General features: G+C 41.0%; 1 protein-coding gene across 1 annotated transcript in view; it reads left to right on the top strand.

Annotated features, from left to right (window-relative positions):
- Window positions 1–15450, top strand: part of LOC132869701 (beta-1,4-N-acetylgalactosaminyltransferase 3-like) — a 37266-nt gene extending 21816 nt beyond the window's left edge. Inside the window, exons 14-22 of the mRNA XM_060903029.1 lie at window positions 8300–8403; window positions 8499–8548; window positions 8635–8821; window positions 8906–9132; window positions 11029–11182; window positions 11305–11377; window positions 11565–11718; window positions 14051–14177; window positions 14635–15450. Coding sequence (XP_060759012.1) covers window positions 8300–8403; window positions 8499–8548; window positions 8635–8821; window positions 8906–9132; window positions 11029–11182; window positions 11305–11377; window positions 11565–11718; window positions 14051–14177; window positions 14635–14728 — 1170 coding nt within the window. The 3' untranslated portion in view covers window positions 14729–15450. The remainder of the gene's footprint in view (window positions 1–8299; window positions 8404–8498; window positions 8549–8634; window positions 8822–8905; window positions 9133–11028; window positions 11183–11304; window positions 11378–11564; window positions 11719–14050; window positions 14178–14634) is intronic.
- Window positions 15451–24414: the final 8964 nt, after the last annotated feature.

The following is a 24414-nucleotide window of genomic DNA, read 5'->3' as shown; positions in this document are numbered from 1 at the left end:
AAACGAGTGAATTCACGAATGATCAAACTGATAGAATGGATGAAAATTAACGGAGCACAACGAGTAATATTTACTGTACATTTATTTACAGAGTAATGTACAGAGACATCAATGAGAAGAAACGTTTATATGAAAAGAAATTCGGACAGCACTTTGGCACACGACTACACTTTCTCAACATCCGCTATCTGATCATGCTTCCGTGTTCCTCGCCGATGCCGAAGTACAGAGCCCGCCCTCCTCATGTCTTTCAAACACTACCTCCAATAATCCTTCATCAGCCCGGCTTCTTGCCCCTCCCACTGTCTCGTTTAGTCCCAGAGAAGCCCGGCTTCCCTGGAAGTGACGATTTTGTCAATTTTAACCAATAACAACTAGCCGAAATTGGCTGTTCAGAGCCCTCTCATAGACTGCAATGGAAACCCGGCTGCCAGCGCATAGAGCCCATTGAAATAAGAAAGGTTACAGCCAGTGTTGCCAGATTGGGTGGTTTTAAGTGCATTTTGGCGGGTTTTGAACATATTTTGGCTGGAAAACGTCAGCAGTATCTGGCAACGCTGGTTACAGCCTGGCAGCAAAGGTGATTCTCGTAGCAAACTGCAAGTTCATCAGACATCACTCAAATAAGTTACAGGATAGTTATGAATGTAAATACAATCTTGGGCATATGTTATGCAAGTTATTGTTTTAATGAGAATTCAATGTCATAGATGCCGCAGTTTGGGGAGAGAATTTTAGGGGAAGCTCGGCTTCCCTTGTTGTCTCTGAGAAATCGCCCCTGAACCAACGAGATGTCAATAAAGCTTCTAGAAATTCAGCATCAATGAGATGAGCGTGTGTGCGCAGTCAACTTTACAATGTATCTATTTATACAATCTTGCAATATAGAGGCCGCGTTATAACTTTTTTTTTTCACTAGCGGCAATGCCGAACGGATGAGCGCTGGGCGGAGATGTTCGCGCACTTCAAAAGTAGGGAGATTCCTTACTGCAATGTCAGCCAGCTTTGCCAGTTTGCCATGTGCCTACCTGGCACCAATGCTCCAGTTGAGCGAATATTTTCACTCATGAGTAACACCTGACTGACGAGAGGAATTGCATGATCGTGCCTCCTCTCAAAGCCTTGCTCATTACCCGGGCCAATTTTGACGATACTTACTCGCAGTTTCACAGCAGGCTCTCGGGCAATAAAGCACTACTGGAGCAAATTCACTCATCATGTAAATATATGCAATAAAATGGCATCTTCTTTAGGGTGGGTGGGTTGGGTGGCTGTGTTTCTGAAACATTTTTTGTTGTCTTTCATCTGTTTCATGTGTCTTTAATTTGTATCACAGATTGTCTTGACTTGTTTGATGCTGTTGTCAACTCAGGGTTCACGTTTTCAAAATAGTTAATAGCCTACACTGGTTAAGATTAAACAGAGGCATTTTGGGTAAAGGTTCGGAGGTGACAACGATTAGGCTCATGCGCTCGTTCCTGTTACAATGCATAGCCTATTGTTTAAAAAAAAAGTTCGTCGCATAAAATGTTGATGTTAATATGCAAGCAATGCATTTTCTTGGCGTTTTCACAAAGGTGAAATAAATCAGTTGAAATTTAGGCTTTTGGCCTATTCCCTATCATCACATCTGTTGTCTGATTTTCTTACTTTAACTGAATTGTGATAGAAGTACATGTAGATAACAAGAAAATACTTGATTATTCTCTGAAATATTGATAAAAGTGAGCTTCTACAAAATGATAAAAGCACCTGTCTGAGCCATGGTTTGAGCCGGAGCATGTTTACATCAAAACGCGTGTGCGTGCACGAGTATCACGGTCACGCGCAAAGTGTCCCGGTTTTAGACTCGAGAAATCTGGTCACCCTAGACATACAGTACTGTTCAAAAGTCTTCAGCACCCTATTTTTTTTCATACAAACTTTGTTATAGATTTCTGTTTGATGACTTCTGCATGATCGAGTCAGTACAAAAACATTTTAGAGTCCAAACGTTCATTTTTCAGCATAAAATTAAATGGAACAGGAAAAAAAAGATATTTGTATCTGAGCAGCATATTACATAAGAGAGCACTTTTCAGATTAAAAAAGAAAATATAACAAAGGCTACTGGGTTTTGGTGCAAAATGAAGAAGCAAGTGTGACAAAGTTTCCAGAAGAACTGTAAAGCCAGTATCTCACTGGGCTGCGACAGCTTGCGACAAATTGTGAATGTCATTCACGAGAGAGTTTCAAAAGTGTCTTGAAACATTTGCAGGGCTTCTCAATTTCCTCACATGAGTCGCAAAGTGTCGCTCCTTTGTCGCTGAAATTTTGAACATGTTCAAAAAATTCGTGCGATAAAATTTCTCTCAAAATAGCCGCAAATGCATCGCTGGTGTCGCAAAGCCTTCACAAACCCTTCTCATGTCAGTTTCTGTGAGACAGGAAGTGTGAGATCAGCCAGTATCTCACTGGGCTGCGACAGCCTGCGACTAGTTGGAGACACAACAATTGCGATAAAATATGCAAATATCAATTCAGTGTGATTCCAAGTGAAAGCTGTCACTAATTCGCATATTTTATCGCAATTGTTGTGTCTCCAACTAGTTGCAGGCTGTCGCAGCCCAGTGAGATACTGGCTTAAGATCACGGGCGATTGCTCTAAGACAACGAGGGAGGCTCAGCCTCCTCTAAAAATTCTGGATCTGAAATAGCAATGTTATAACATTGCTATTTCAGATCCAGAATCATAAAAATATATGTGCTCAACCCAACTACAGTGCGAAATCATCCCGTTATAACTTTCCCCAGTTCGCCTAATGTGTGCGTGAGTTTTTCCCCCTTGTGACAGCGCGATGCAGCCCAGCCTCAGTGGACTTCAATGGTATTTGGGAGCTATGCGCTTTTCAATATCAAAATGCAAGACGGTTATTGGACAAATACTGCGAAAACGCCCGCCCACGGACTTCGAGCCTCACAGTGGGAGGGACATGGCAAAGCTTTCCGCGAGGAGACTGGTGATTGGTGAAAGCGGCCGGATATTTTCTTTGATTGACAGCTCGTTTCAACTATAGACAGGCAGCGGTGAATTTCAGTTCAGTCCCATGCGGATTCGCAAATGGTGTGGTGTATTGTAAGAGATCAGCTTACATTTCAATTTCATTCATTACATACGGTTTCTACCAGCTTTTTTAGTTCGTATATATTTTTATTGTAAATAAATTGTAAATATAGTGTTGTCAAGTTTGCTATCTTAGTTCCAGAAAGTTCATTTATTTGAGTGACTGAACTTGAACTTGAGGGGGCTAGTCAGCTAGCAAGAAAGCTGCACACGAATGACAAGCATTGCTGATTTAATTTTAGCGAAGCCATTTGCCAGCCTTCCTTTCGAGGAAAAAATTAAAATTAAAGAGCAGGGTAGACCAACGCCTCAAATTGACTTGGTGAAAAATGTAGGGAATAATACTCGTTCCTTTCAGCTCTCCTGGTACGAGAAAGTGAATTGGCTAACAGCAAGTGACCCACATCAACAACAGTAAATAGGCTACTTTAGTAATATGTCATGGATGGACCAAAAATATAGAATCTATTTAAAATGTTTATGCTGAGTATATTATATTGGAATATATATTTTTCTGGATATGAATTAAACACAGCTACAATTTGGAAAACATTTTTAAACAAAAACACAGCCGAGAACATTTCACACTACAGACCTGGATTAAAAGTGAAGGGTTATCAAAATTGTCAATAAAACATTTCTCAGTCAAAATAAGTAAAATATAGGGAAAGTGTCATTGAATGAAATGTGTGGCACCCAGCTCTATGTTTGGCTCCCCAAGGTCAGTGCTTGTGCCTATTCCAGAACACTCTGCTGTTACTGCTGAGGTTCCTGACAAAGAGCTGCTTTCAATAATGATCAATTTTTAAACAACATGACACAATTTTAAAATATAAAATGTTAAAATATACCCCCCCCCCAACAGCACCATCATGTATATTGGACAGTAGGCTAATGGGCCAAAAGAACCTGTTATTTCACAGTTTGTGACCCTGCCAACAATCAGCCAGATCAGAGGCAAGAGTATGGGCAAAATTTATGTGTTTTTTTCTTTTTTCTTTTAAAATCTGGAAATATCGTAACCGACCAGCCTCCCCTGTTTGAAAGACTACCAGCCGCCACTGCTTAAGATGCTCAGTAAAACCTACAGCTCATTTCCTTATAAAATTGCACTCATTGTACCTGAGTCTACTATTTTTTTTAAAGCAAAGGGTCGTCTCACACCAAATATTGACTTTTTTCATTTATTACAGCTTACTGCTGTTTATAGTATTTTTATTTTTATGTTGAAATGTTTAATTTCCTTATTTAAGCCATTTTTGGTCTACAGCATTTCTTGACATGTGCCTAAGACTTTTGCACAGTTCTGTGTGTGCGCGTGTGTGTGTGTGTGTATACGTACAGTGGTGCTTGAAAGTTTGTGAACCCTTTAGAATCGTCTATATTTCTGCATAAATATGACTAAAAACATCATTAGATTTTCACACAAGTCCTAAAAGTAAATAAAGAGAACCCAGTTAAACAAATGAGACAAAAATATTATACTTGGTCATTTATTTATTGAGGAAAATGATCCAATATTACATATCTGTGAGTGGCAAAAGTATGTGAACCTTTGCTTTTAGTATCTGGTGTGACCCCCTTGTGCAACAATAACTGCAACTAAACGTTTCCGGTAACTGTTGATCAGTCCTGCACACCGGCTTGGAGGAATTTTAGCCCATTCCTCCGTACAGAACAGCTTCAACTCTGGGATGTTGGCGGGTTTCCTCACATGAACTGCTCGCTTCAGGTCCTTCCACAACATTTCAATTGGATTAAGGTCAGGACTTTGACTTGGCCATTCCAAAACATTAACTTTATTCTTCTTTAACCATTCTTTGGTAGAACGACTTGTGTGCTTAGGGTCGTTGTCTTGCTGCATGACCCACCTTCTCTTGGGATTCAGTTCATGGACTGATGTCCTGACATTTTCCTTTAGAATTTGCTGGTATAATTCAGAATTCATTGTTCCATCAATGATGGTAAGCCGTCCTGGCCCAGATGCAGCAAAACAGCCCCAAACCATGATACTACGACCACCATGTTTCACAGATGGGATAAGGTTCTTATGCTGGAATGCAGTGTTTTCCTTTCTCCAAACATAGTGCTTCTCATTTAAACCAAAAAGTTGTGTTTTGGTCTCATCCATCCACAAAACATTTTTCCAATAGCCTTCTGGTTTGTCCACGTGATCTGTAGCAAACTACAGACGAGCAGCAATGTTCTTTTTGGATAGCAGTGACTTTCTTCTTGCAACCCTGCCATGCACACCATTGTTGTTCAGTGTTCTCCTGATGGTGGACTCATGAACATTAACATTAGCCAATGTGAGAGAGGCCTTCAGTTGCTTAGAAGTTACCCTGGGGTCCTTTGTGACCTCGTCAACTATTACATGCCTTGCTCTTGCAGTGATCTTTGTTGGTCGACCACTCCTGGGGAGGGTAACAATGGTCTTGAATTTCCTCCATTTGTACACAATCTGTCTGACTGTGGATTGGTGGAGTCCAAACCCTTTAGAGATGGTTTTGTAATCTTTTCCAGCCTGATGAGCATTAAGAGTGCTTTTTTCTGAGGTCCTCAGAAATCTCCTTTGTTTGTGCCGTGATACACTTCCATAAACATGTGTTGTGAAGATCAGACTTTGATAGATTCCTGTTCTTTAAATAAAACAGGGTGCCCACTCACACCTGACTGTCATCCCATTGATTTAAAGGTCCCATGGCATGGTGGTTTGTTGATGCTTTAAACGGGCTCGTGGAGGCTTCCGGATGTTATATCCGCAGCCTTTCTCGAAATGAACCCTCGGCACGTAAATATAGCCTCCTGGGAGAAAGCCCCATTTCAGCGCTTTTCCCAGTGCGTCGTTTTGCTAATGAGAAGCAGGAGGCGGGGAAGGGTAGAGGGTGGGGGCGGGCCATGGGGGGAGGGGGAGGGGCTTGACCAAGCTGCGCGCGCGCACATACTCGCTGCTATCAGCGCCTGTAGCCACGCTGCTAAGATAAAACCCCGTTCTCCCTCAGACTCCTTTCGTAAACTCAACGTGACACAGAGAACAGAGAGTGAGAGTGTTCGGAGTGGTAGTTTACGAACGTATAATATCCTAGGCTTGAACACGCACTCCATAACCAAAGAGGTAACCAAAGAGGATAGAAGCAGCAACTACAGCAACATAGCGCTTATCCAACAGAAGACATGCATTGCGGAGCAATAGTCAAACATAAGCTCATAAGTTACAGTCAATTTCCAGACTAAACTCAGTTTAACAGAGCATGCTGCATGCTCTTTAGTTTTGTAGCGCAGATTACCTGGCTAACTGCAGGAAGCGGTTAGCTGCACAGCTAATGTAGCCATTGCTAGGCTAACGCACTGATTTTAAAACACGGCAAAATGACCAGTTATACACTTACTTGTTCAGTGTTTGTTGCTGATGTGGCAGGGATGCTTGGTACGGACCCAGGCTTCAGTGACAGTTGATGTGCAAAACCTGCCCTGTACTGTCCCAAGTTGTGGAAACATTCCTCAGGAAAATGCTTCTGACAAACATACACCGTTTTAGGTAGACTCAACGGCGTATTATTGAAGTAAATAAAATTAAGCCACTGCGTCTTCAGGGGCTCTCCCGTCAGCAGTAAAAACAGACTCTTTTCTGTGTTGTCACATCCATGTACAGCGCAATTTCCATGTTTCGCTCGCTTAGGTGATGCCATGTTGTGTCCTCTATGGTCTCCTCACTACAACTGGGCGGGGCAATCCATACAGTGGGTGGGAATCCAGAGGGGGGGCGTGGGGATCATCTCCCTTGCTGACGTAGTAAAGAGAAGAGCTTATCAACGCGCCGTTTTGACGCGCCATTCTCAAATGTTGGGCATAGTTTGGTTTACACATTATGAAATTTCTAGCCACTGGGGTGACTTAAGAAGGTCAGAGGAACTCATTTTAACGTTAAAAAACCTCAGAAAGTGAAAATTTCATGCCATGGGACCTTTAAAACACCTGACTTTAATTTCACCTTCAAATGAACTGCTAATCCTAGAGGTTCACATACTTTTGCCACTCACAGATATGTAATATTGGATCATTTTTCTCAATAAATAAATGACCAAGTATAATATTTTTGTCTCATTTGTTTAACTGGGTTCTCTTTATCTACTTTTAGGACTTGTGTGAAAATCTGATGTTGTTTTAGGTCATATTTATGCAGAAATATAGAAAATTCTAAAGGGTTCACAAACTTTCAAGCATCACTGTATATACACACACACACGACTCTCTATATGTACATAAATGTGTGTGTGCGCGCACACACACATTTCCACTCATGACTCAGAAGTGTGTAACACCTGTTATAAAGGTGTGCCTTAAAGCACAACACAATGAGGAATTAATTTCTTGGCAGCAACAACAAAAGAGTAGAAACACTTTTGAAACTGTCAACCTACAAAGCATTCTGGGTTGGTCCTGTTCCTGAAATCTCGTGATGTCAACTGATTTCATCCCTCACGCTACCAAGGGCTCATCAAAAGGGTGTCTTTTAATTAATGGAAAATAAAGGAGGGAAAAACATCGAACTAGAACGTGTTTTCAAACTTTTGTCTGGTATTGTACTGTAACCCAAACTTTCTTGAAAGCAGAAATAAGAGATATTGCAAGAGCATGCAAGAATAATTCATGAAAAAATGTTTGGGAAACCTGGACTTACCTGACATTCAACATGTATTGTTCCAGACAGTCACATGAGGTTCTCTAACTGTATGAGGCTCTCATGCAGTATTATTGTTACACAGACTTTTACAAAAATCAAAGGCACGTATGCTAAGATTCTATTAATTCTGATGAAAAGCAATAAGGCATGTAATTCATTCTGGGCGAGGGCCTTTCTGTGCGGAGTTTGCATGTTCTCCCCGTGTCCGCGTGGGTTTCCTCCGGGTGCTCCGGTTTCCCCCACAGTCCAAAGACATGCAGGTTAGGTTAACTGGTGACTCTAAATTGACCGTAGGTGTGAATGTGAGTGTGAATGGTTGTCTGTGTCTATGTGTCAGCCCTGTGATGACCTGGCGACTTGTCCAGGGTGTACCCCGCCTTTCGCCCGTAGTCAGCTGGGATAGGCTCCAGCTTGCCTGCGACCCTGTAGAAGGATAAAGCGGCTAGAGATAATGTGATGTGTGTGATGTGTGTGAATTCATTCTGGGCAATTAATGAATTGTGGTTTTAAAGGTTCGTTACACATCAGTGTACCCAAACGACTACACAAGGCTTGCTAATGAGGACATGAAGGAACAGCTGTGCTTTTACGAAAAGGATGAAGTATATGAGCAGGGGTAATGTACTTACAATGTCTATATTAGTTACATTCTGTACATTCTCAATTTTACTGTCCAGTCATTTACTAATATTGTTGTGTTTACCTTTCCAGAAATGGGTTTGGTCAATATCTGAAATTTGAAAAAGGAGAAGACAGCAAAGGTAACGTATTGATAGCTTGATTAAGTGGTTTTCATGTTTTTCTTTAATGGTCCTTCTAACACTGGACTTACATGCCCAACCCACAGAGCCTAATATTAACAAGCCAAAGTGGAAGCAGCTCTTCAATGTAAAGGCTGTGGAGTTCCATTCGAAGCAGAGTGATTTAGTTGTCCACACCTGCAAGAGAGCTGGAAATATCATACTGACCCAAAAAGAAGCCATTCCTTTAATTAAAGCCTTCACGAATCAACTGAAGTTAGCCGAGAACACCAGGTAAATGATCGCCCTGCTGTCTTGGCTTGTGAAGACGCCTGACAAGTAGAATTTGTCCAAAGTGATTTTTTGATGTTTTTGCAGTGATCTGGTCCTGAAACGAGTATTAAACATTGAAAAGAAGACAAGGGCTGATGTGGGTAGTCGCTACCTGATGGAGATGGAGATGGAAAATAAAGAGGGGAAGAATGTTCTTATCTCTCAATATTATTACTCCACATCTAACCAAAATTATCCAGAATTACCGGGTCTCTGCAGCCCAGCAGACTTCAACTGGAACCCAGAAGTCAAAGTCCATGTTATTCTGACAGGTCAGAAATCAAGCTTTTTATGAGCTCTATTGCTACTTAATTATTCTAACTCTCAATCATGTGATTTCTTGATCATGTGATTCCCAAACGTTATATAGGCTTTTTGCCATTTTGCTGTGTTTATCATCTTGGTATACATTTTAATTGAATAAGCTGGATTTAGTTGGACACTCTACAAACCATCTTCAGACTGATTATTATGAAGCAGTCTATCAACTGATTACCAACATGACAAATGTGTCTGAATTTGAAATGTGTTATGACGAGGCGTGTAGACAAGTTGCTAGTCTCCATATTATCTACTAAACATCAGCAACCTCAAACTGGACCAGACAAATAAAGTAAAGGAGAAAGTGACAGGCTGTTAGTCTACAGAGTAATGAATAATAATAAATAATCTCCTGAACATCAGCTGGAGACATGGTAAAAATTTTTATTTTTGGCTCATTGTTGACAATCTACAGTGGGTATATAGTCAACTGTACACACACCCCGATTAAAACTGTGATTGATCAAGAGCATTTTACAAGGAAGAGTGTAATATAATTGCCAAAATAGAGATGTGCGACTTTGGTAGACTCTTAACAGAAAAACAGAGTGCTGTTTTAACACTTGTATAACCAGACTATTGTAAGGTTGTTGGGGTTTTTTTTTTGTTTGTTTTTGTCCTAAAACATTTCTATTTGTTTTTCACTTCAGTTTTGTTGGTTATATCAAGTTCAATGTGGAAAATGATAGGACTTGATTTATCTTGGTTTTGTTTTCTTATTACTTTACAAAACCTGCTATTTTTATGGTGGTTTGTAGAATTTTTTTAGACACTTTATAGATAGTTTATTGACTTAGATATTTGTAGAGTGTCTAAATAACTCAATATCTATAGGTTTCGCAAAAAAGAAAGTGTAACATAGGCACATTTGTATGATCTCAATATTGAATTTATTCGACAATGACTATTACTACTACTACTACTACTACTACTAATAATAATAATAATAATAATACAATGCAAATCTCTTGTGGCATTCACAAGCATCGTCAGGACTGTTTTTTCCGTGAAAACTATGCGTCAGTGTAAATAATTTTTGTTCAATTTTGACAGATTTTTTTCTTCCTATTACTATTGTCATTTATTTCCTTTCTGTTAACTGAGAGCCATGTGTATATTATCTATAGGATATTAAGTGCTATCTCTCAATAAATATGTCATCTATAATAATAATAATAATAATAATAATAATAATAATAATAATAAAAACCAATGCAAATCTCTCGCAGCATTCACAAGCACTGTCAGGACTGTTTTTCCGTGAAAACTATGTGTCAGTAAATAATTTGTAAATAATTTTTGTTCAATTTTATGACGGATTTTTTTTATTCCTATTACTACTGTCATTTATTTGCTTTTTGTTAACTGAGCCACATGTATATTATCTATAGGATATTTAGTGCTATCTCTCAATAAAAATGTCATCTATAATAATAATAATAATAATAATCATCATCATCATAATAATGAAGTGTGTATACTTTTATTTGTTTCTTAATTAAATATATCATCATCTATCAGTAAGTATTGTACTGTATATTTACATATGTGTACATATATTCTCACCACTTGTAGCACTGCATATTTGTAATATTTTAAAATTGTGAAAACTGCATTGCTTATTTATAAGCGTCAATCGCGATGGATAGCATATAGTCTTTGTACAGAGGAACAGTCAGTGCAGAAACATGCTGTCAAGTCCATGGTACTAGACTTACTATTCTTGCATCAAACCACATGAAACTGCTCAGTGCTCTTTGCTGATACTAGAATGAGCAAGGATACGTTCTTACTAAGCAGTTCTTCAATGAATATACAGCATGTTCATTTCACTTTTACTCCAACAGTTAAAAACCAGGGGAGATGGGTCATTTATTTCATCAGAGAAATGGAGAAAGTGTATGAAATGACAGGAGACAAAAACTTCAATGTCATCATTGTAGACTACAACAGCACTGATGTTGATATTGAGAAGGAACTGAAAAACGCAAATTTACCAAGGTATGCTTTTTATTCACTAATAAAGAGATGTTAACTGGTGCTCATATTGTATATTTAAGCAAGAAGGTCCAATTTTTTAAATGTTATGTGTGTATGTGTTCAATTTTCCAACACACAAACAGCTACCAGTTTAAAAGCTTAGGTGGACATTTTGCCAAATCTGAAGGAATTCAAGCTGGAGTTGATCTTGTTGAAGTATGTAAGCAAGATTTTACATTGTAACAATTAAAAAAAAAAGATATGCACTGTATACATTTGAATGGTAATGCGTTGAGGGATCTTACTGAATGGATGGGTCTCTGCTCACTATATTTGAGGTTAATTTCTGTGCATACGTACAGCCATGACTTTTCTTCCGCACTAATTTAATTTATTTTTACAGGATAACAACTCTCTTTTGTTCATGTGTGACCTGCACATCCACTTTCCTCCATCAATAATAGACAATGTGCGTAAACACTGCGTACAAGGGAAAGTTGCATATGCTCCTGTCGTGATGAGACTGGGATGTGGAGCTACAGTACAAGCTCCCGCAGGTATGAATATTACACAGTTACAGAGTCAGCAGTACCTAATAATCAAAAACATGAAACCAAATTATCTATATCTGACATTCTCAACTCCCAGTGATCCATTGCCCTGTATAGTTCTCTATTCTCAACACACCAGAACTTACTCATGAAGGTACAGTGGCCTGCAAGTGCAAAACACATTAACAACCCAAATATTCAACAGCAAATCAGAAAATGCAACAGCAAGAACCAAAATACATAAACACTTCTGAAAACGCAAGAACCAAAATCACAAACACAACATTAATGTTATTTTTATATATGTTATAATTATATTTTATATGTTAATGTAACAGTTAGAAGAAGAAGAAGAAGAAGAAGAAGAAGCCTTTATTTTTGTCACATGCACACTCGAGCATAGTTAAATTCCTCCTCTGCATTTAACCCATCTGAAGCAGTGAACATACATGCACACACAAGTGAGCAGTGAGCGTGCACACATACCCAGAGCAGTGGGCAGCTATGCTACAGCGCCCAGGGAGCAGTTGGGGGTTAGGTGCCTTGCTCAAGGGCACTTCAGCCATGATACAGAAGGAGGCAAAAGTGCTGTTCATTCACTCAACTCCTCTCACGTTTTTCCTGCTGGTCCCTGAAATCGAACCAGTAACCCTTTGGGCCCAAGGCTGCTTCTCTAACCTTCAGTGCATACCTCTGCCAAGCCACATATCATCAACAACAAAATCAAATCACTTGAACTTCAGCTAATACTCAAGCTGGACACCAAATTTCATCAAAATCCATTCCCTACTTTTTGAGTTACATTGGGAACAGACAAAAAAAAAATAATATATATATATATATATATATATATATATATATATATATATATATATCCTGGATCCACATATCCAGATTTGCATAAAAATCTAATCAATTGGTCCTTGGTCCATGGCTCACCTTTCCTCAAAATCTCATCAAAATCCATTTGCTACTTTTTGACTTATGTTGGGAACAGACAAACAAGCAAAGGCAAAAACATCACTTCCAACACAGTTGGTGAAGGTAAACATGCAATTTTTTTTTCCTGTGATATTCAGTAAGGACTTACCCTTTGCATTTTGCTTTAGAGGGGACATATTATGAAAAATCCACTTTGTCAGTGCTTGAGCACATACATTTAGGTATTTGGAGCCTACCAACACACAAACTCTGAAATCCTTGACTTGCAACCACGTGATCAAAATCTGCTACCTCATGAGCGTCCGGCATGATGGTGGATATACAAAGCAACTCAGACAGTGGCCGCTGAAAGCGTCTGTAAACAATGCTGAATTTTCTCAGTATCACCACAATTTGAACGGTCCAGCGAAGATTCGATACAAAGAGAAGATAGATGTGTGTGGTTTTGACCCATATTATTTAAAAAAGTCAGATTTTTCTGAAGATAAGACGCTTCTACTTTACTTCTACTTAGAAGTACGTGTAGATAACAAGAAAATACTTGATTATCCTCTGAAATGTTGATAAAAGTGAGCTTCTACAAAATGATAAAAGCACCTGTCTGAGCCATGGTTTGAGCCGCGCATGTTTACATCAAAACGCGTGTGCATGCACAAGTATCACGGTCACGCGCAAAGTGTCCCGGTTTTAGACTCGAGAAATCTGGTCACCCTAATAAGATACCCAGTCAGTTTCTTTCGTTCTGCCTATTTCAGAAAAAAAAGTGCTTTAACAAGCTGTTCAGATTTGACTCCCTTTTCTATGTTACAAGAGGAACTCATTGGAATTATGCCACTCCATCATCTGAGTATCTCCACTCATGGCTTGAGAACTGCCTTTGTAAATGAAAATTTATGAGGAAAGTGCTACCGGCCTGGCCTGCAAAAGAGGGGGGTGGGGTGAGCATTTGCTCATTATCATTTAAAGGAACAGTCACTCAAATTGGTCGTTTTGACCAGGGCTGTTTAGACAGGGTGAGAACGGATCTGGTGTTTTATCCTTGTCATATTTTGACCAAAGAATGCATAGACTCTATCATTAATACCTCAGGGAACTGTGTCAACTTGTGGAAAAGAGGTATAATACGCCACCTTTAATGTTGTTGTATTTCTGAATTTGCAGTTGTTTTGGTATTTCTGGAGTGTTTTCTGATTTGCTGGTGTGCTTTTAATTTGTTAATTTCTTCTGCACTTGCACCATATGAAGGGCATGATAGAGATGTCATTTTTCAGTTCATGTGCTGGCAGGATGGAAAACCTCTACGGTAGCTCTGCAGGGCAGTGACTCTCCAGGAGGTTATCAGCATGTAATATGTTCATGTCCAATATGCAACCCTGAATTATTCAATGTGACACAGGTTTCTGGGAAACTGAGGGCTATGGTCTGGTGGGGATTTACAAATCAGACATGGACCGAATTGGAGGCATGAATGTTAAAGAATTCACAGACAAGTGGGGAGGAGAAGACTGGGAGCTGCTGGACAGGTATGTACAGTTTACTAGAGACATTTGGATGATTACAATTTGGAAACTTTTTTTTTTTTAGAGAGAGAGAGGATGATTATAATAAGATAAATCACAGATGAGCAAAGAATATATCTTGAGACTAGACGTGAAAGACGTGCTCCTTGTTAGTTGTTTCTTATGATTAGATTTAATTAATAGTCTAATCTTTAATTAATAATCTTAATAGCCTAATCTTCTTTGATGTGTGACCAACTACAGCAAGAGTGACTCAAAGCACGAAACAGAAATGCTCTTGCAAAACAAAAAAAAAATCACAGTAATCCTGGCACATTGCCAGGTACATTTCCATGCAAGTACCAGTTCAGGATGTATTTCATGTTTGAGATTATCCTTTAGTACAGTCTACCTGTACCTGTCACAGTGCTACTTTGCCTACTGCCATCCACTAACATCATTCCTTTCATCTCCCGTTCAGAATCCTACTGCACAAGCTGGAGGTGGAACGACTGCATCTGAGGAATTTTGCACACTTCTTTCATTCAAAAAGGGGCATGTGGAACATGCCATGAAGCTCGTTTCTGGTCTACTTTATGACACTAGGCAATGGTGATATTGTACTATTTAGAGTCTGCATAGTACTATGTACAGAACCCTCCATTATTATTGCCACCTGTTGTAAAGATTAGTAAAAAGGTTTAGAAAAAAAATTTACCTTATGATGAAGTCACTTCAACTCACACTGGGAAAAAAATTAGAAAAATCCAACCTTTAATTGAAATAAATTTATTCAAAGAAAAACAAATCCTTCATCAAGAAATAATTAATAAAACTTTCAACAAAAACACACGTGCCACGATTACTTGCTCCCCTGGAAGGATTATTTACACCCTATATAGTGCACTCATATAGAGATTTGACGGAAATAAAAAAATGGAGACAGAAAGCCGAGAATACATTGAACTTCCAGTGTCAGTAGTGATAGATGGAGACAGTGCCAATGGTGGGAAGAATTTCAACAATCATCATCAGGGCAAAAATGTAAAATGAATGACAGGCAGGAAAGTAATTTTGTACATACCATTCAAAGGTTTGGACACACTTATTAATTAATTTTTTTCCTTATTTGTATTCATTAAAATACACTTACTTTATTAAAGTAATAATGGATGTAATTTCACTTTACTTAATTGAATGGTTCTTAGCATTATATAGATATACATAATATCCATCCATCCATCCATTACCTGTAGCCGCTTATCCTGTTCTACAGGGTCGCAGGCAAGCTGGAGCCTATCCTAGCTGACTATGGGCGAGAGGCAGGGTACACCCTGGACAAGTCGCCAGGTCATCGCAGGGCTGACACACAGAGACAAACAACCATTCACACTCATTCCGGTATTCACACCTACGGTCAATTTAGAGTCACCAGTTAACCTAACCTGCATGTCTTTGGACTGTGGGGGAAACCGGAGCACCCGGAGGAAACCCACGCGGACATGGGGAGAACATGAAAACTCCACACAGAAAGGCCTTCGCCGGCCGCTGGGCTCGAACCCAGAGCCTTCTTGCTGTGAGGCGACAGTGCTAACCACTACACCACCGTGCCGCCATACATAATATACAGTTGTGAAATAGGGCTATTTGATGTATTTTTATTATTTACTATTTACTGTTTGTTGATCTTAAATGCATTAAGGCAGCAAGAAATTGCACTAATTAACTTTTGACGAGGCACCTGTTAATTGAAAAGCATTCCAGGTGACTCCCTCATGAAGCTGGTTAAGATAATGTCAATAGTGTACAAAGCGTCATCAGAGTAAACGTTAGCTATTTGAAGAACCTAAAATATGAAACATATTGGTTTTTTTTCCACATTTTCTTTGTTTACCATATAATTCCATATCTGTTCCATGTGCGGGGCGGCACAGTGGTGTAGTGGTTAGCGCTGCCGCCTCACAGCAAGAAGGTCCAGGTTCGAGTCCCATGGCCGGCGAGGGCCTTTCTGTGTGGAGTTTGCATGTTCTCCCCGTGTCCGCGTGGGTTTCCTCTGGGTGCTCCGGTTTCCCCCACAGTCCAAAGACATGCAGGTTAGGTGAACTGGTGACTCTAAATTGACCGTAGGTGTGAATGTGAGTGTGAATGGTTGTCTGTGTCGGCCCTGTGATGACCTGGCGACTTGTCCAGGGTGTACCCCGCCTTTCGCCCGTAGTCAGCTGGGATAGGCTCCAGCTTGCCTGCGACCCTGTAGAAGGACAAAGCGGCTACAGATAATGAGATGAGATGTTCCATGTGCTATTTCATAGTTTTGATGTCTTCAGTGTTGTTCTACAATGTAGAAAATAGTCAAAATACAGAAAAATCTATGAATGAGTAGGTGTGTCCAGACTTTTGACTGGTACTGTAGATTGAGAAAATACTAGCCCTATTGACCTATATTGGGATCCACAACAAGCTAGATGACAAAAAGTCATTTCTAAAATGAGACTATGCTTCCTAACTCACTAATTGGCTCACAGCATGAAGCTCAACTAACATATCTACTACACATTAGCTAGTTAACTTAACCATCAAGGTGTCTTAAACACAATTTTCCACTTTATCACATCATGCATCTTTCTTTAAATAGGTTGTGATAAATGTATATTAATTATCTGTACCCAGATGTCAACTAAACATGTAACAAACCTAAATGACCTTATGACTTACTTTTTCTATGTAGCCCGCATGTTTAACTGTGTTATTTTGTAAATAGCAAATAATAAAAGTCAACTGATTAGAAAAGAAGTGTTTTAAGAGTTCTTGCCACAAGACAGTAATCATGGTGCATTTATTTATTGTAATTATATCTACTTACCACTGTCCTGGTGTTTTTCTTCTTCCTCTTCTCTTTTTTCTTTCATTTCTGATCCAGAAAGTGCTTGTTTCATTGCACTGACGCTTATACCCAACATTGATTGTGCATATAACAGCTACATGTAGCTATCACAAATGGTATCCAGTTGTCATGTGATAGCTAGAATGGGCCCCACATGGGGGGGGAGGTGTCTGTGGCAGCAACGGTGCACTGTATAGTAGGCATATCAGACGCTTGCTGGCTGTGCTGTGAAAATTCTGCATGCAGACGCTCATCTACAGTGGTGCTTGAAAGTTTGTGAACCCTTTAGAATTGTCTATATTTCTGCAGAAATATGGCCTAAAACATCATCAGATTTTCACACAAGTCCTAAAAGTAGACAAAGAGAACCCAGTTAAACAAATGAGACAAAAATATTATACTTGGTCATTTGTTTATTGAGGAAAATGATCCAATATTACATATCTGTGAGTGGCAAAAGTATGTGAACCTCTAGGATTAGCAGTTAATTTGAAGGTGAAAATAGAGTCAGGTGTTTTCAATCAATGGAATGACAATCAGGTGAGTGGGCACCCTGTTTTATTTAAAGAACAGGGATCTATCAAAGTCTGATCTTCACAACATGTTTGTGGAAGTGTATCATGGAACGAACAAAGGAGATTTCTGAGGACCTCAGAAAAAGCGTTGTTGATGCTCATGAGGCTGGAAAGGTTACAAAACCATCTCTAAAGAGTTTGGACTCCACCAATCCACAGTCAGACAGATTGTATACAAATGGAGGAAATTCAAGACCATTGTTACCTTCCCCAGGAGTGGTTGACCAACAAAGATCACTCCAAGAGCAAGGCGTGTAATAGTCGACGAGGTCACAAAGGACCCCAGGGTAACTTCTAAGCAACTGAAGACCTCTCTCACATTGGCTAATGTTAAGGTTCATGAGTCCACCATCAGGAGAACACTGAACAACAATGGTGTGTACGGCAGGGTTGCAAGGAGAAAGCCACTGCTCTCCAAAAAGAACATTGCTGCTTGTCTGCAGTTTACTAAAGATCATGTGGACAAACCAGAAGGCTATTGGAAAAAATGTCTTGTGGAAAGATGAGACCAAAATAGAACTTTTTGGTTTAAATGAGAAGCTTTATGTTTGGACAAAGGAAAACACTGCATTCCAGCATAAGAACCTTATCCCATCTGTGAAACACGGTGATGGTAGTATCATGGTTTGGGCCTGTTTTGCTGCATCTGGGCCAGGATGGCTTGCCATCATTGATGGAACAATGAATTCTGAATTATACCAGTGAATTCTAAAGGAAAATGTCAGGACATCTGTCCATGAACTGAATCTCAAGAGAAAGTGGGTCATGCAGCAAGACAACGACCCTAAGCACACAAGTCGTTCTACCAAAGAATGGTTAAAGAAGAATAAAGTTAATGTTTTGGAATGGCCAAGTCAAAGTCCTGACCTTAATCCAATCGAAATGTTATGGAAGGACCTGAAGTGAGCAGTTCATGTGAGGAAACCCACCAACATCCCAGAGTTGAAGCTGTTCTGTACGGAGGAATGGGCTAAAATTCCTCCAAACCGGTGTGCAGGACTGATCAGCAGTTACCGGAAACGTTTAGTTGCAGTTATTGCTGCACAAGGGGGTCACACCAGATACTGAAAGCAAAGGTTCACATACTTTTGCCACTCACAGATATGTAATATTGGATCATTTTCCTCAATAAACAAATGACCAAGTATAATATTTTTGTCTCATTTGTTTAACTGGGTTCTCTTTATCTACTGTTAGGACTTGTGTGAAAATCTGGTGATGTTTTAGGTCATATTTATGCAGAAATATAGACAATTCTACAGGGTTCACAAACTTTCAAGCACCACTGTAAGTTTCCAAATCTGTCGTTGCTTAACTCTTCAATATTTTCTATTGTGAATGTGATCATTAAAAAGCTTATAATCTCTGCTTTTCAAAGAAATGTATCTCGTCAAGATCTGTTCAGTACTTTGAGAGTAACGGCAGGTTGAATTCGGTACAACTCTGCTCGTGTGACGTCGGGAAACTGCCGGTGCTTTTTGAGTCACGGGAAAGCGGTCAGGCTCTCTCTCTCTCTCTCTCCTGATCGGTTTCCGACCGGATTACTTGTGAATATCAATCAGATAACTTTTCTAGGGATGTTCTCGAGCTCTCACTGTTTCTGATGAAGTATTCAGCAAAATTTTCCGTCAGCTAGTTTTGATGTTATGATTCACAGGAGACTCTGAAGTGAGTTTTCATAGCTTTACTTATTTTTTCAAATCAAATTAATTCATGTAAATAAATAAGTATTTTAGAAGATAACTGTAGTTGTTTTGATGAAAAATATTGAGATCTTAGTGGTCAGAACAATATTTAAAAAAACAGAAGTCAGAAACGCGAATGTCAATTTCAGTTCTATTAATTGGAATTGTTTATTGGATGTGGATCACACAGTGTTTTCAAGGTTTGCCTTGAAAGCTGTGAATATTATTTATATTCTTGAATATAAACACTAGTAGAGTAGAGTGGGGGAAAAAGCCCCCCTTAAGGAAAATTCAGTTTTTCTCCAAGTTGAAATGAACCATGTGTTATTTTAATCATAGTTTTTGACAACAGTGACATGAACAATAATGCCATCTAAAGTTTGCCTAAAGTTAATACTTAATTTTTTTTTTAACAAAAACAAACATTGTGCCAAGGGGGCCTTTTACCCCCCCAGTGGGGTAAAAGGCCCCCTGAGGTGGGGCAATAGGCCCCCTCACTCAGAAAAAGCTGTTTGGATAGCAAAAGTGTTTACTTAAGCCTATAATGTGAAAGAAACAAGAAAATATCCCTGAATTAATGAATAGATGCATTATTTTATTATATTTCGCATTTTAATTTCAATATAATTTTGTGTGGATTGAACATGAATTAACAAAGAACAAGCTATTCATTAATTCAGGGATATTTTCTTGTTTTTTTGAGTGAGGGGGCCTATTGCCCCACCTCAGGGGGCCTTTTACCCCACTTGGGGGGGGGGGGGGGGTGTAAAAGGCCCCCTTGGCACAATGTTTGTTTTTGTTAAAAAAAAAAAAAAAATACGTATTAACTTTAGGCAAACTTTAGGTGGCATTATTGTTCATGTCACTGTTGTCAAAAACTATGATTAAAACTAAACACATGGTTCATTTCAACTTGGAGAAAAACTGAATTTTCCTTCAGGGGGGCTTTTTCCCCCACTCTAATTATGATAAAAGGAAACGATGCCCCCTGGGGGCCATTTACCCTGCCATTAAGGGGGCGTTTTACCCGACAGACTACACTTTTACAAAAAAGGGTCTTACTTTCAAAATGTGATTTAACTTTTTATACCTAATGTATTTTTTTTAAACGTACTGACTTGTCTACTCATACCACATACACAGCTGTGATATCTGACAAAATAGCAGCTATCTAAATACAGTTTTACTGATATCTGAAAATTATATCACTTACCATGAAATTTGATTTCTCTCCGCTGCGTTGCTGATATGCGATCCACAGTGGATATTTGTATATCCCCGTTGTCAAGCCAGTCCATAGCAACAATAGAAATGTAACTTTGCGCCATCTGGTGGTTATTTTGAGTAAAACAGGCCGGGGGCCTTTTACCCCACGGGGGCGTATTACCCCACTCTACTCTAGGCCTGAGTTTTGAGAACTACAAAGGCCTTCAGAGCACAAAGAGGGTATTAGAAATAATCTTTTATAATTTTTTTATTGAGTGCTTCAATTTAATGTTTTACCTAATTAGCATAATTAATACTAATTTGAATACATTGTTTTTATTAATTTTTCAAACTTTGTATTCAGTATCCAACCATCTATGTGCCTGCAATTTCCATGTAAATGTCTTTAAAAAAAAGTTATTATGAAAAAACATTTGATCTCATTGGTTAATGAGGCCCATTTTGGACCATGTGATCCTCATACAGAATATTACAGCAGTTTTCTGAAAATTAAGCCTTTTTTTTCCAATCTTTAATTTGCAATATCTCAAGAACAGATAAACATTTTAATACTGTAAAAAGTATGTTGCTCTGTATTCAACTCTGAATTCACTGAGAGTCGTTTTAAACACTTTGGATTGAATTTGAATTTTCACCTGATATGCCTATATATAATGCCTTTATGGGAGGTTTAAGGGGGTGTAGGAGTTTGAGCGGGTGGGTGGAGCACAGAAGTACAGTAAGCCAGAACTGAGTTTCAAAAATATCTTTATTTTCAGCTTTTCAATCTCCCAGTCACACAGACACGCGCACACACATCAGTCGTCTGGTTGGGGCAAGAACTCCCTTCCTCTGCTCTCTCTCTCGTTATGTAGGGCACAGTCACTGGGGAAGACACACAAACACAGGTTAACTGACATCAGGTGCAGTGATTCTGCCACTTACCTTCCCTGACTCTGCCCTCCGGTCACAGACCGACGCTTGACCACGCCCCGCTGCCACATACCCCCCACCGCCCGACTCAGGCCGGGCAGCTGTCCGGCCTGCAGCCGACTCCCCACCCCCTTGACGGGAGAGGAAGTCCGCCACGACCATCTGCGCCCCCGGCCTGTGGATCACCTTGAAGTTAAAGGGCTGGAGTGCCAGATACCAACTAGTGATCCGCGCATTGGCATCCTTCATGTGGTGGAGCCACTGGAGGGGTGCGTGGTCCGAACAGAGGGTGAAAGGGCGTCCCAGCAGGTAGTAGCGGAGGGCGAGGACCGCCCACTTGATGGCTAGGCACTCTTTCTCTATCTTGCGATTGAACTGTTCAACTAAGCCGTCCATTTGTGGGTGATAAACGCTGGTGCGGATCGGCTTAATTCCCAGTAACCCATACAGTTCGCGCAGTGTGCGTGACATAAACAAAGTGTCTTGATCAGTCAGAATCTCTTTGGGGATTCCGACTCGGGAGATGACGTGGAAGAGTGCTTCCGCAATACTGCGTGCTGAGATATTGCGAAGAGGCACTGCTTCAGGGTATCGCGTTGCATAGTCCACCAGAACTAAAATAAAGCGATATCCTCGTGTTGACTGATCTGACGGCCGGACGAGATCCATCCCAATTCTTTCGAACAGGGTCTGGATTAATGGCAGAGGGCGCAAAGGCGCTTTTGGAATGGCCGCTGGATTTACTAACTGGCATTTGCGGCATGCCGTACACCACCTACGGACATCGCCACGAATCCTTGGCCAATAGAACCGGGCCATTATTCGGGCTAGTGTCTTATCCTGCCCCAAGTGTCCAGCCATGGGATTAAAGTGAGCCGCCTGGAATATCAATTCCCGGCGGCTCTTTGGGATCAAAAGTTGTGTGATTGGCTCCTTAGTCTGAGTGTCCTGCGTCACTCGGTATAATCTATCCTTCATAATGGAGAAATAGGGGAACGACGGGGTGGCGTTTGGCTGGAGCGTTTGACCATCGATTACTCTCACTTGGTCAAACGCATGCCGCAGAGTCTCATCTCGTGACTGCTCTAACGGGAAATCCGCGAGGGATTCCCCAAGAGAGGGAGGAAGAGCCTGCTGCTCCTCCTCACTCTGACACGGAGATGACGTAGACGGCTCTGTGACAGCTGCTCCCACCAATGCCACACCGGGACCTCCCCCTGCTGAACTATGGCAGGACCCACTCTTCACTAAATGAGTCATTAACTCCCCAAATCCCGGCCAATCAGTCCCCAAAATTATTGAGTGGGTAAGGCGTGGATTAACCGCAGCCTTTACGCTAAATTTTTCCCCTCAAAATAGAATGTGGACTGACACTAAAGGGTAGTTGTGAACATCCCTGTGCACACACAACACCTTCACCAATTGTGCTCCCCCCAATGCCTCGTCTTGCGCCAGGCTTTGGTGGATTGAGGTCTGATTGCAGCCAGAGTCCACCAAAGCCTGATACGTATCCCCTTGGACACTCACCGGTATGCGATACGCTCCGGCCCGATCGAGGGCGGTTCCTGGCACATCGGGGATCCGGACCACCACACCCACCTCCATTGCCGAGCACTGATGCTGGAGGTGTCCTGGCTCCCCTGTCGGTGGGGAGCTGTAGCGCGGCCAGCTGCACCTCGCCCATTAGCAGGGGGAGGAGGCACGCCGCGCGCTGTTCCACTGGCCAGCCCCAGGCCTCTGCTGCTTGCTCGAAGAGCACTAGGAAGGCTTCAGAGTCATCATGTGGGCCCATCTTCGTTAGGGTGAGGTGGGGAGGGCCCGCGGCGGTGGAGGTGGTGGACCCCGCCGACGCAAGGAGGTGCCGGAACGCTTGACGATCTTCCTGTTGAGCCAGCACCAGGGCCTCGAACCTTTGCGCTTGCTCCTTTCGGAGGGTGACCAGCGCCTGGTGCTGGCTCTGTTGGGCCGTGGCGAGGGCGTGGATCAGGTCCGCGAAGGGGGAGGACTCCATGGGGCTGTTCTCCTCTGTGCTCCTTCCCGGGTTACAGCACCACTGTAGGACTTTGAGCGGGTGGGTGGAGCACAGAAGTACGGCAAGCCAGAACTGAGTTTCAAAAAGTTCTTTATTTTCAGCTTTTCAATCTCCCAGTCACATACACACACACACACACACACACACATCAGTCGTCTGGTTGGGGAAAGAGCTCCCTTCCTCTGCTCTCTCTCTTGTTATATAGGGTGCGGTCACTGGGGAAGACACACAAACACAGGTTAACTGACATCAGGTGCAGTGATTCTGCCACTTACCTTCCCTGACTCCGCCCTCCGGTCACAGACCGACGCTTGACCACGCCCCTGCTGCCACAGGGGGTTTATAGTTATCATTGCAAAATGTATCAATATAACTGACCATTAGGGGCCCCTTTTCTCATCTTTGGTGGGCCCCCAAACATTTGCCTGGTTGGCCTTTTTTAATGGTGTGTCCCTGCTGCTTTATCGGAGCCTATCCCAAGAACCCCAGGCTGTGAGACTGGGATACACCTTGGACAGAACTCTAGTCCATTGCAGGGCACCACGTACACACACACACACACACACACACACACACACACGTCAACTAGGAATTCCTTAACATAAACTCAGGAAGTTCTCCTCAACCCTGCACAGAGCAAGTGATCTCAAATCAAAATGGATGATCACAGCATCACCAGTATACGAACTTGCACTTCTTTAGATTCAAATGGTATATGTCATATATACAAGTATTTGCTTTATATCAATCAATGTACAGACATATAAGCTTGTTAAATCTATAACATGGACTATACAGCTTTCCAGGATTGTGAGGCCGCAATGCTACCAACTGCACAACCATTCCATCCAGGGTGTATTCCCACCTCACGTCCAGTGTTCCCAGTAGGCTCAAGTACCACCACAACCTGAACAGAATAAAGCAGTTACTGAAGATGAACCAATGAATT

The sequence above is a fragment of the Neoarius graeffei genome, chromosome 21, assembly GCF_027579695.1.
Source record: "Neoarius graeffei isolate fNeoGra1 chromosome 21, fNeoGra1.pri, whole genome shotgun sequence".
Taxonomy (NCBI): Eukaryota; Metazoa; Chordata; class Actinopteri; order Siluriformes; family Ariidae; genus Neoarius; species Neoarius graeffei.
Note: the sequence above shows the minus strand (reverse complement) of the source record. Positions and strands in the feature narration are given on the sequence as shown.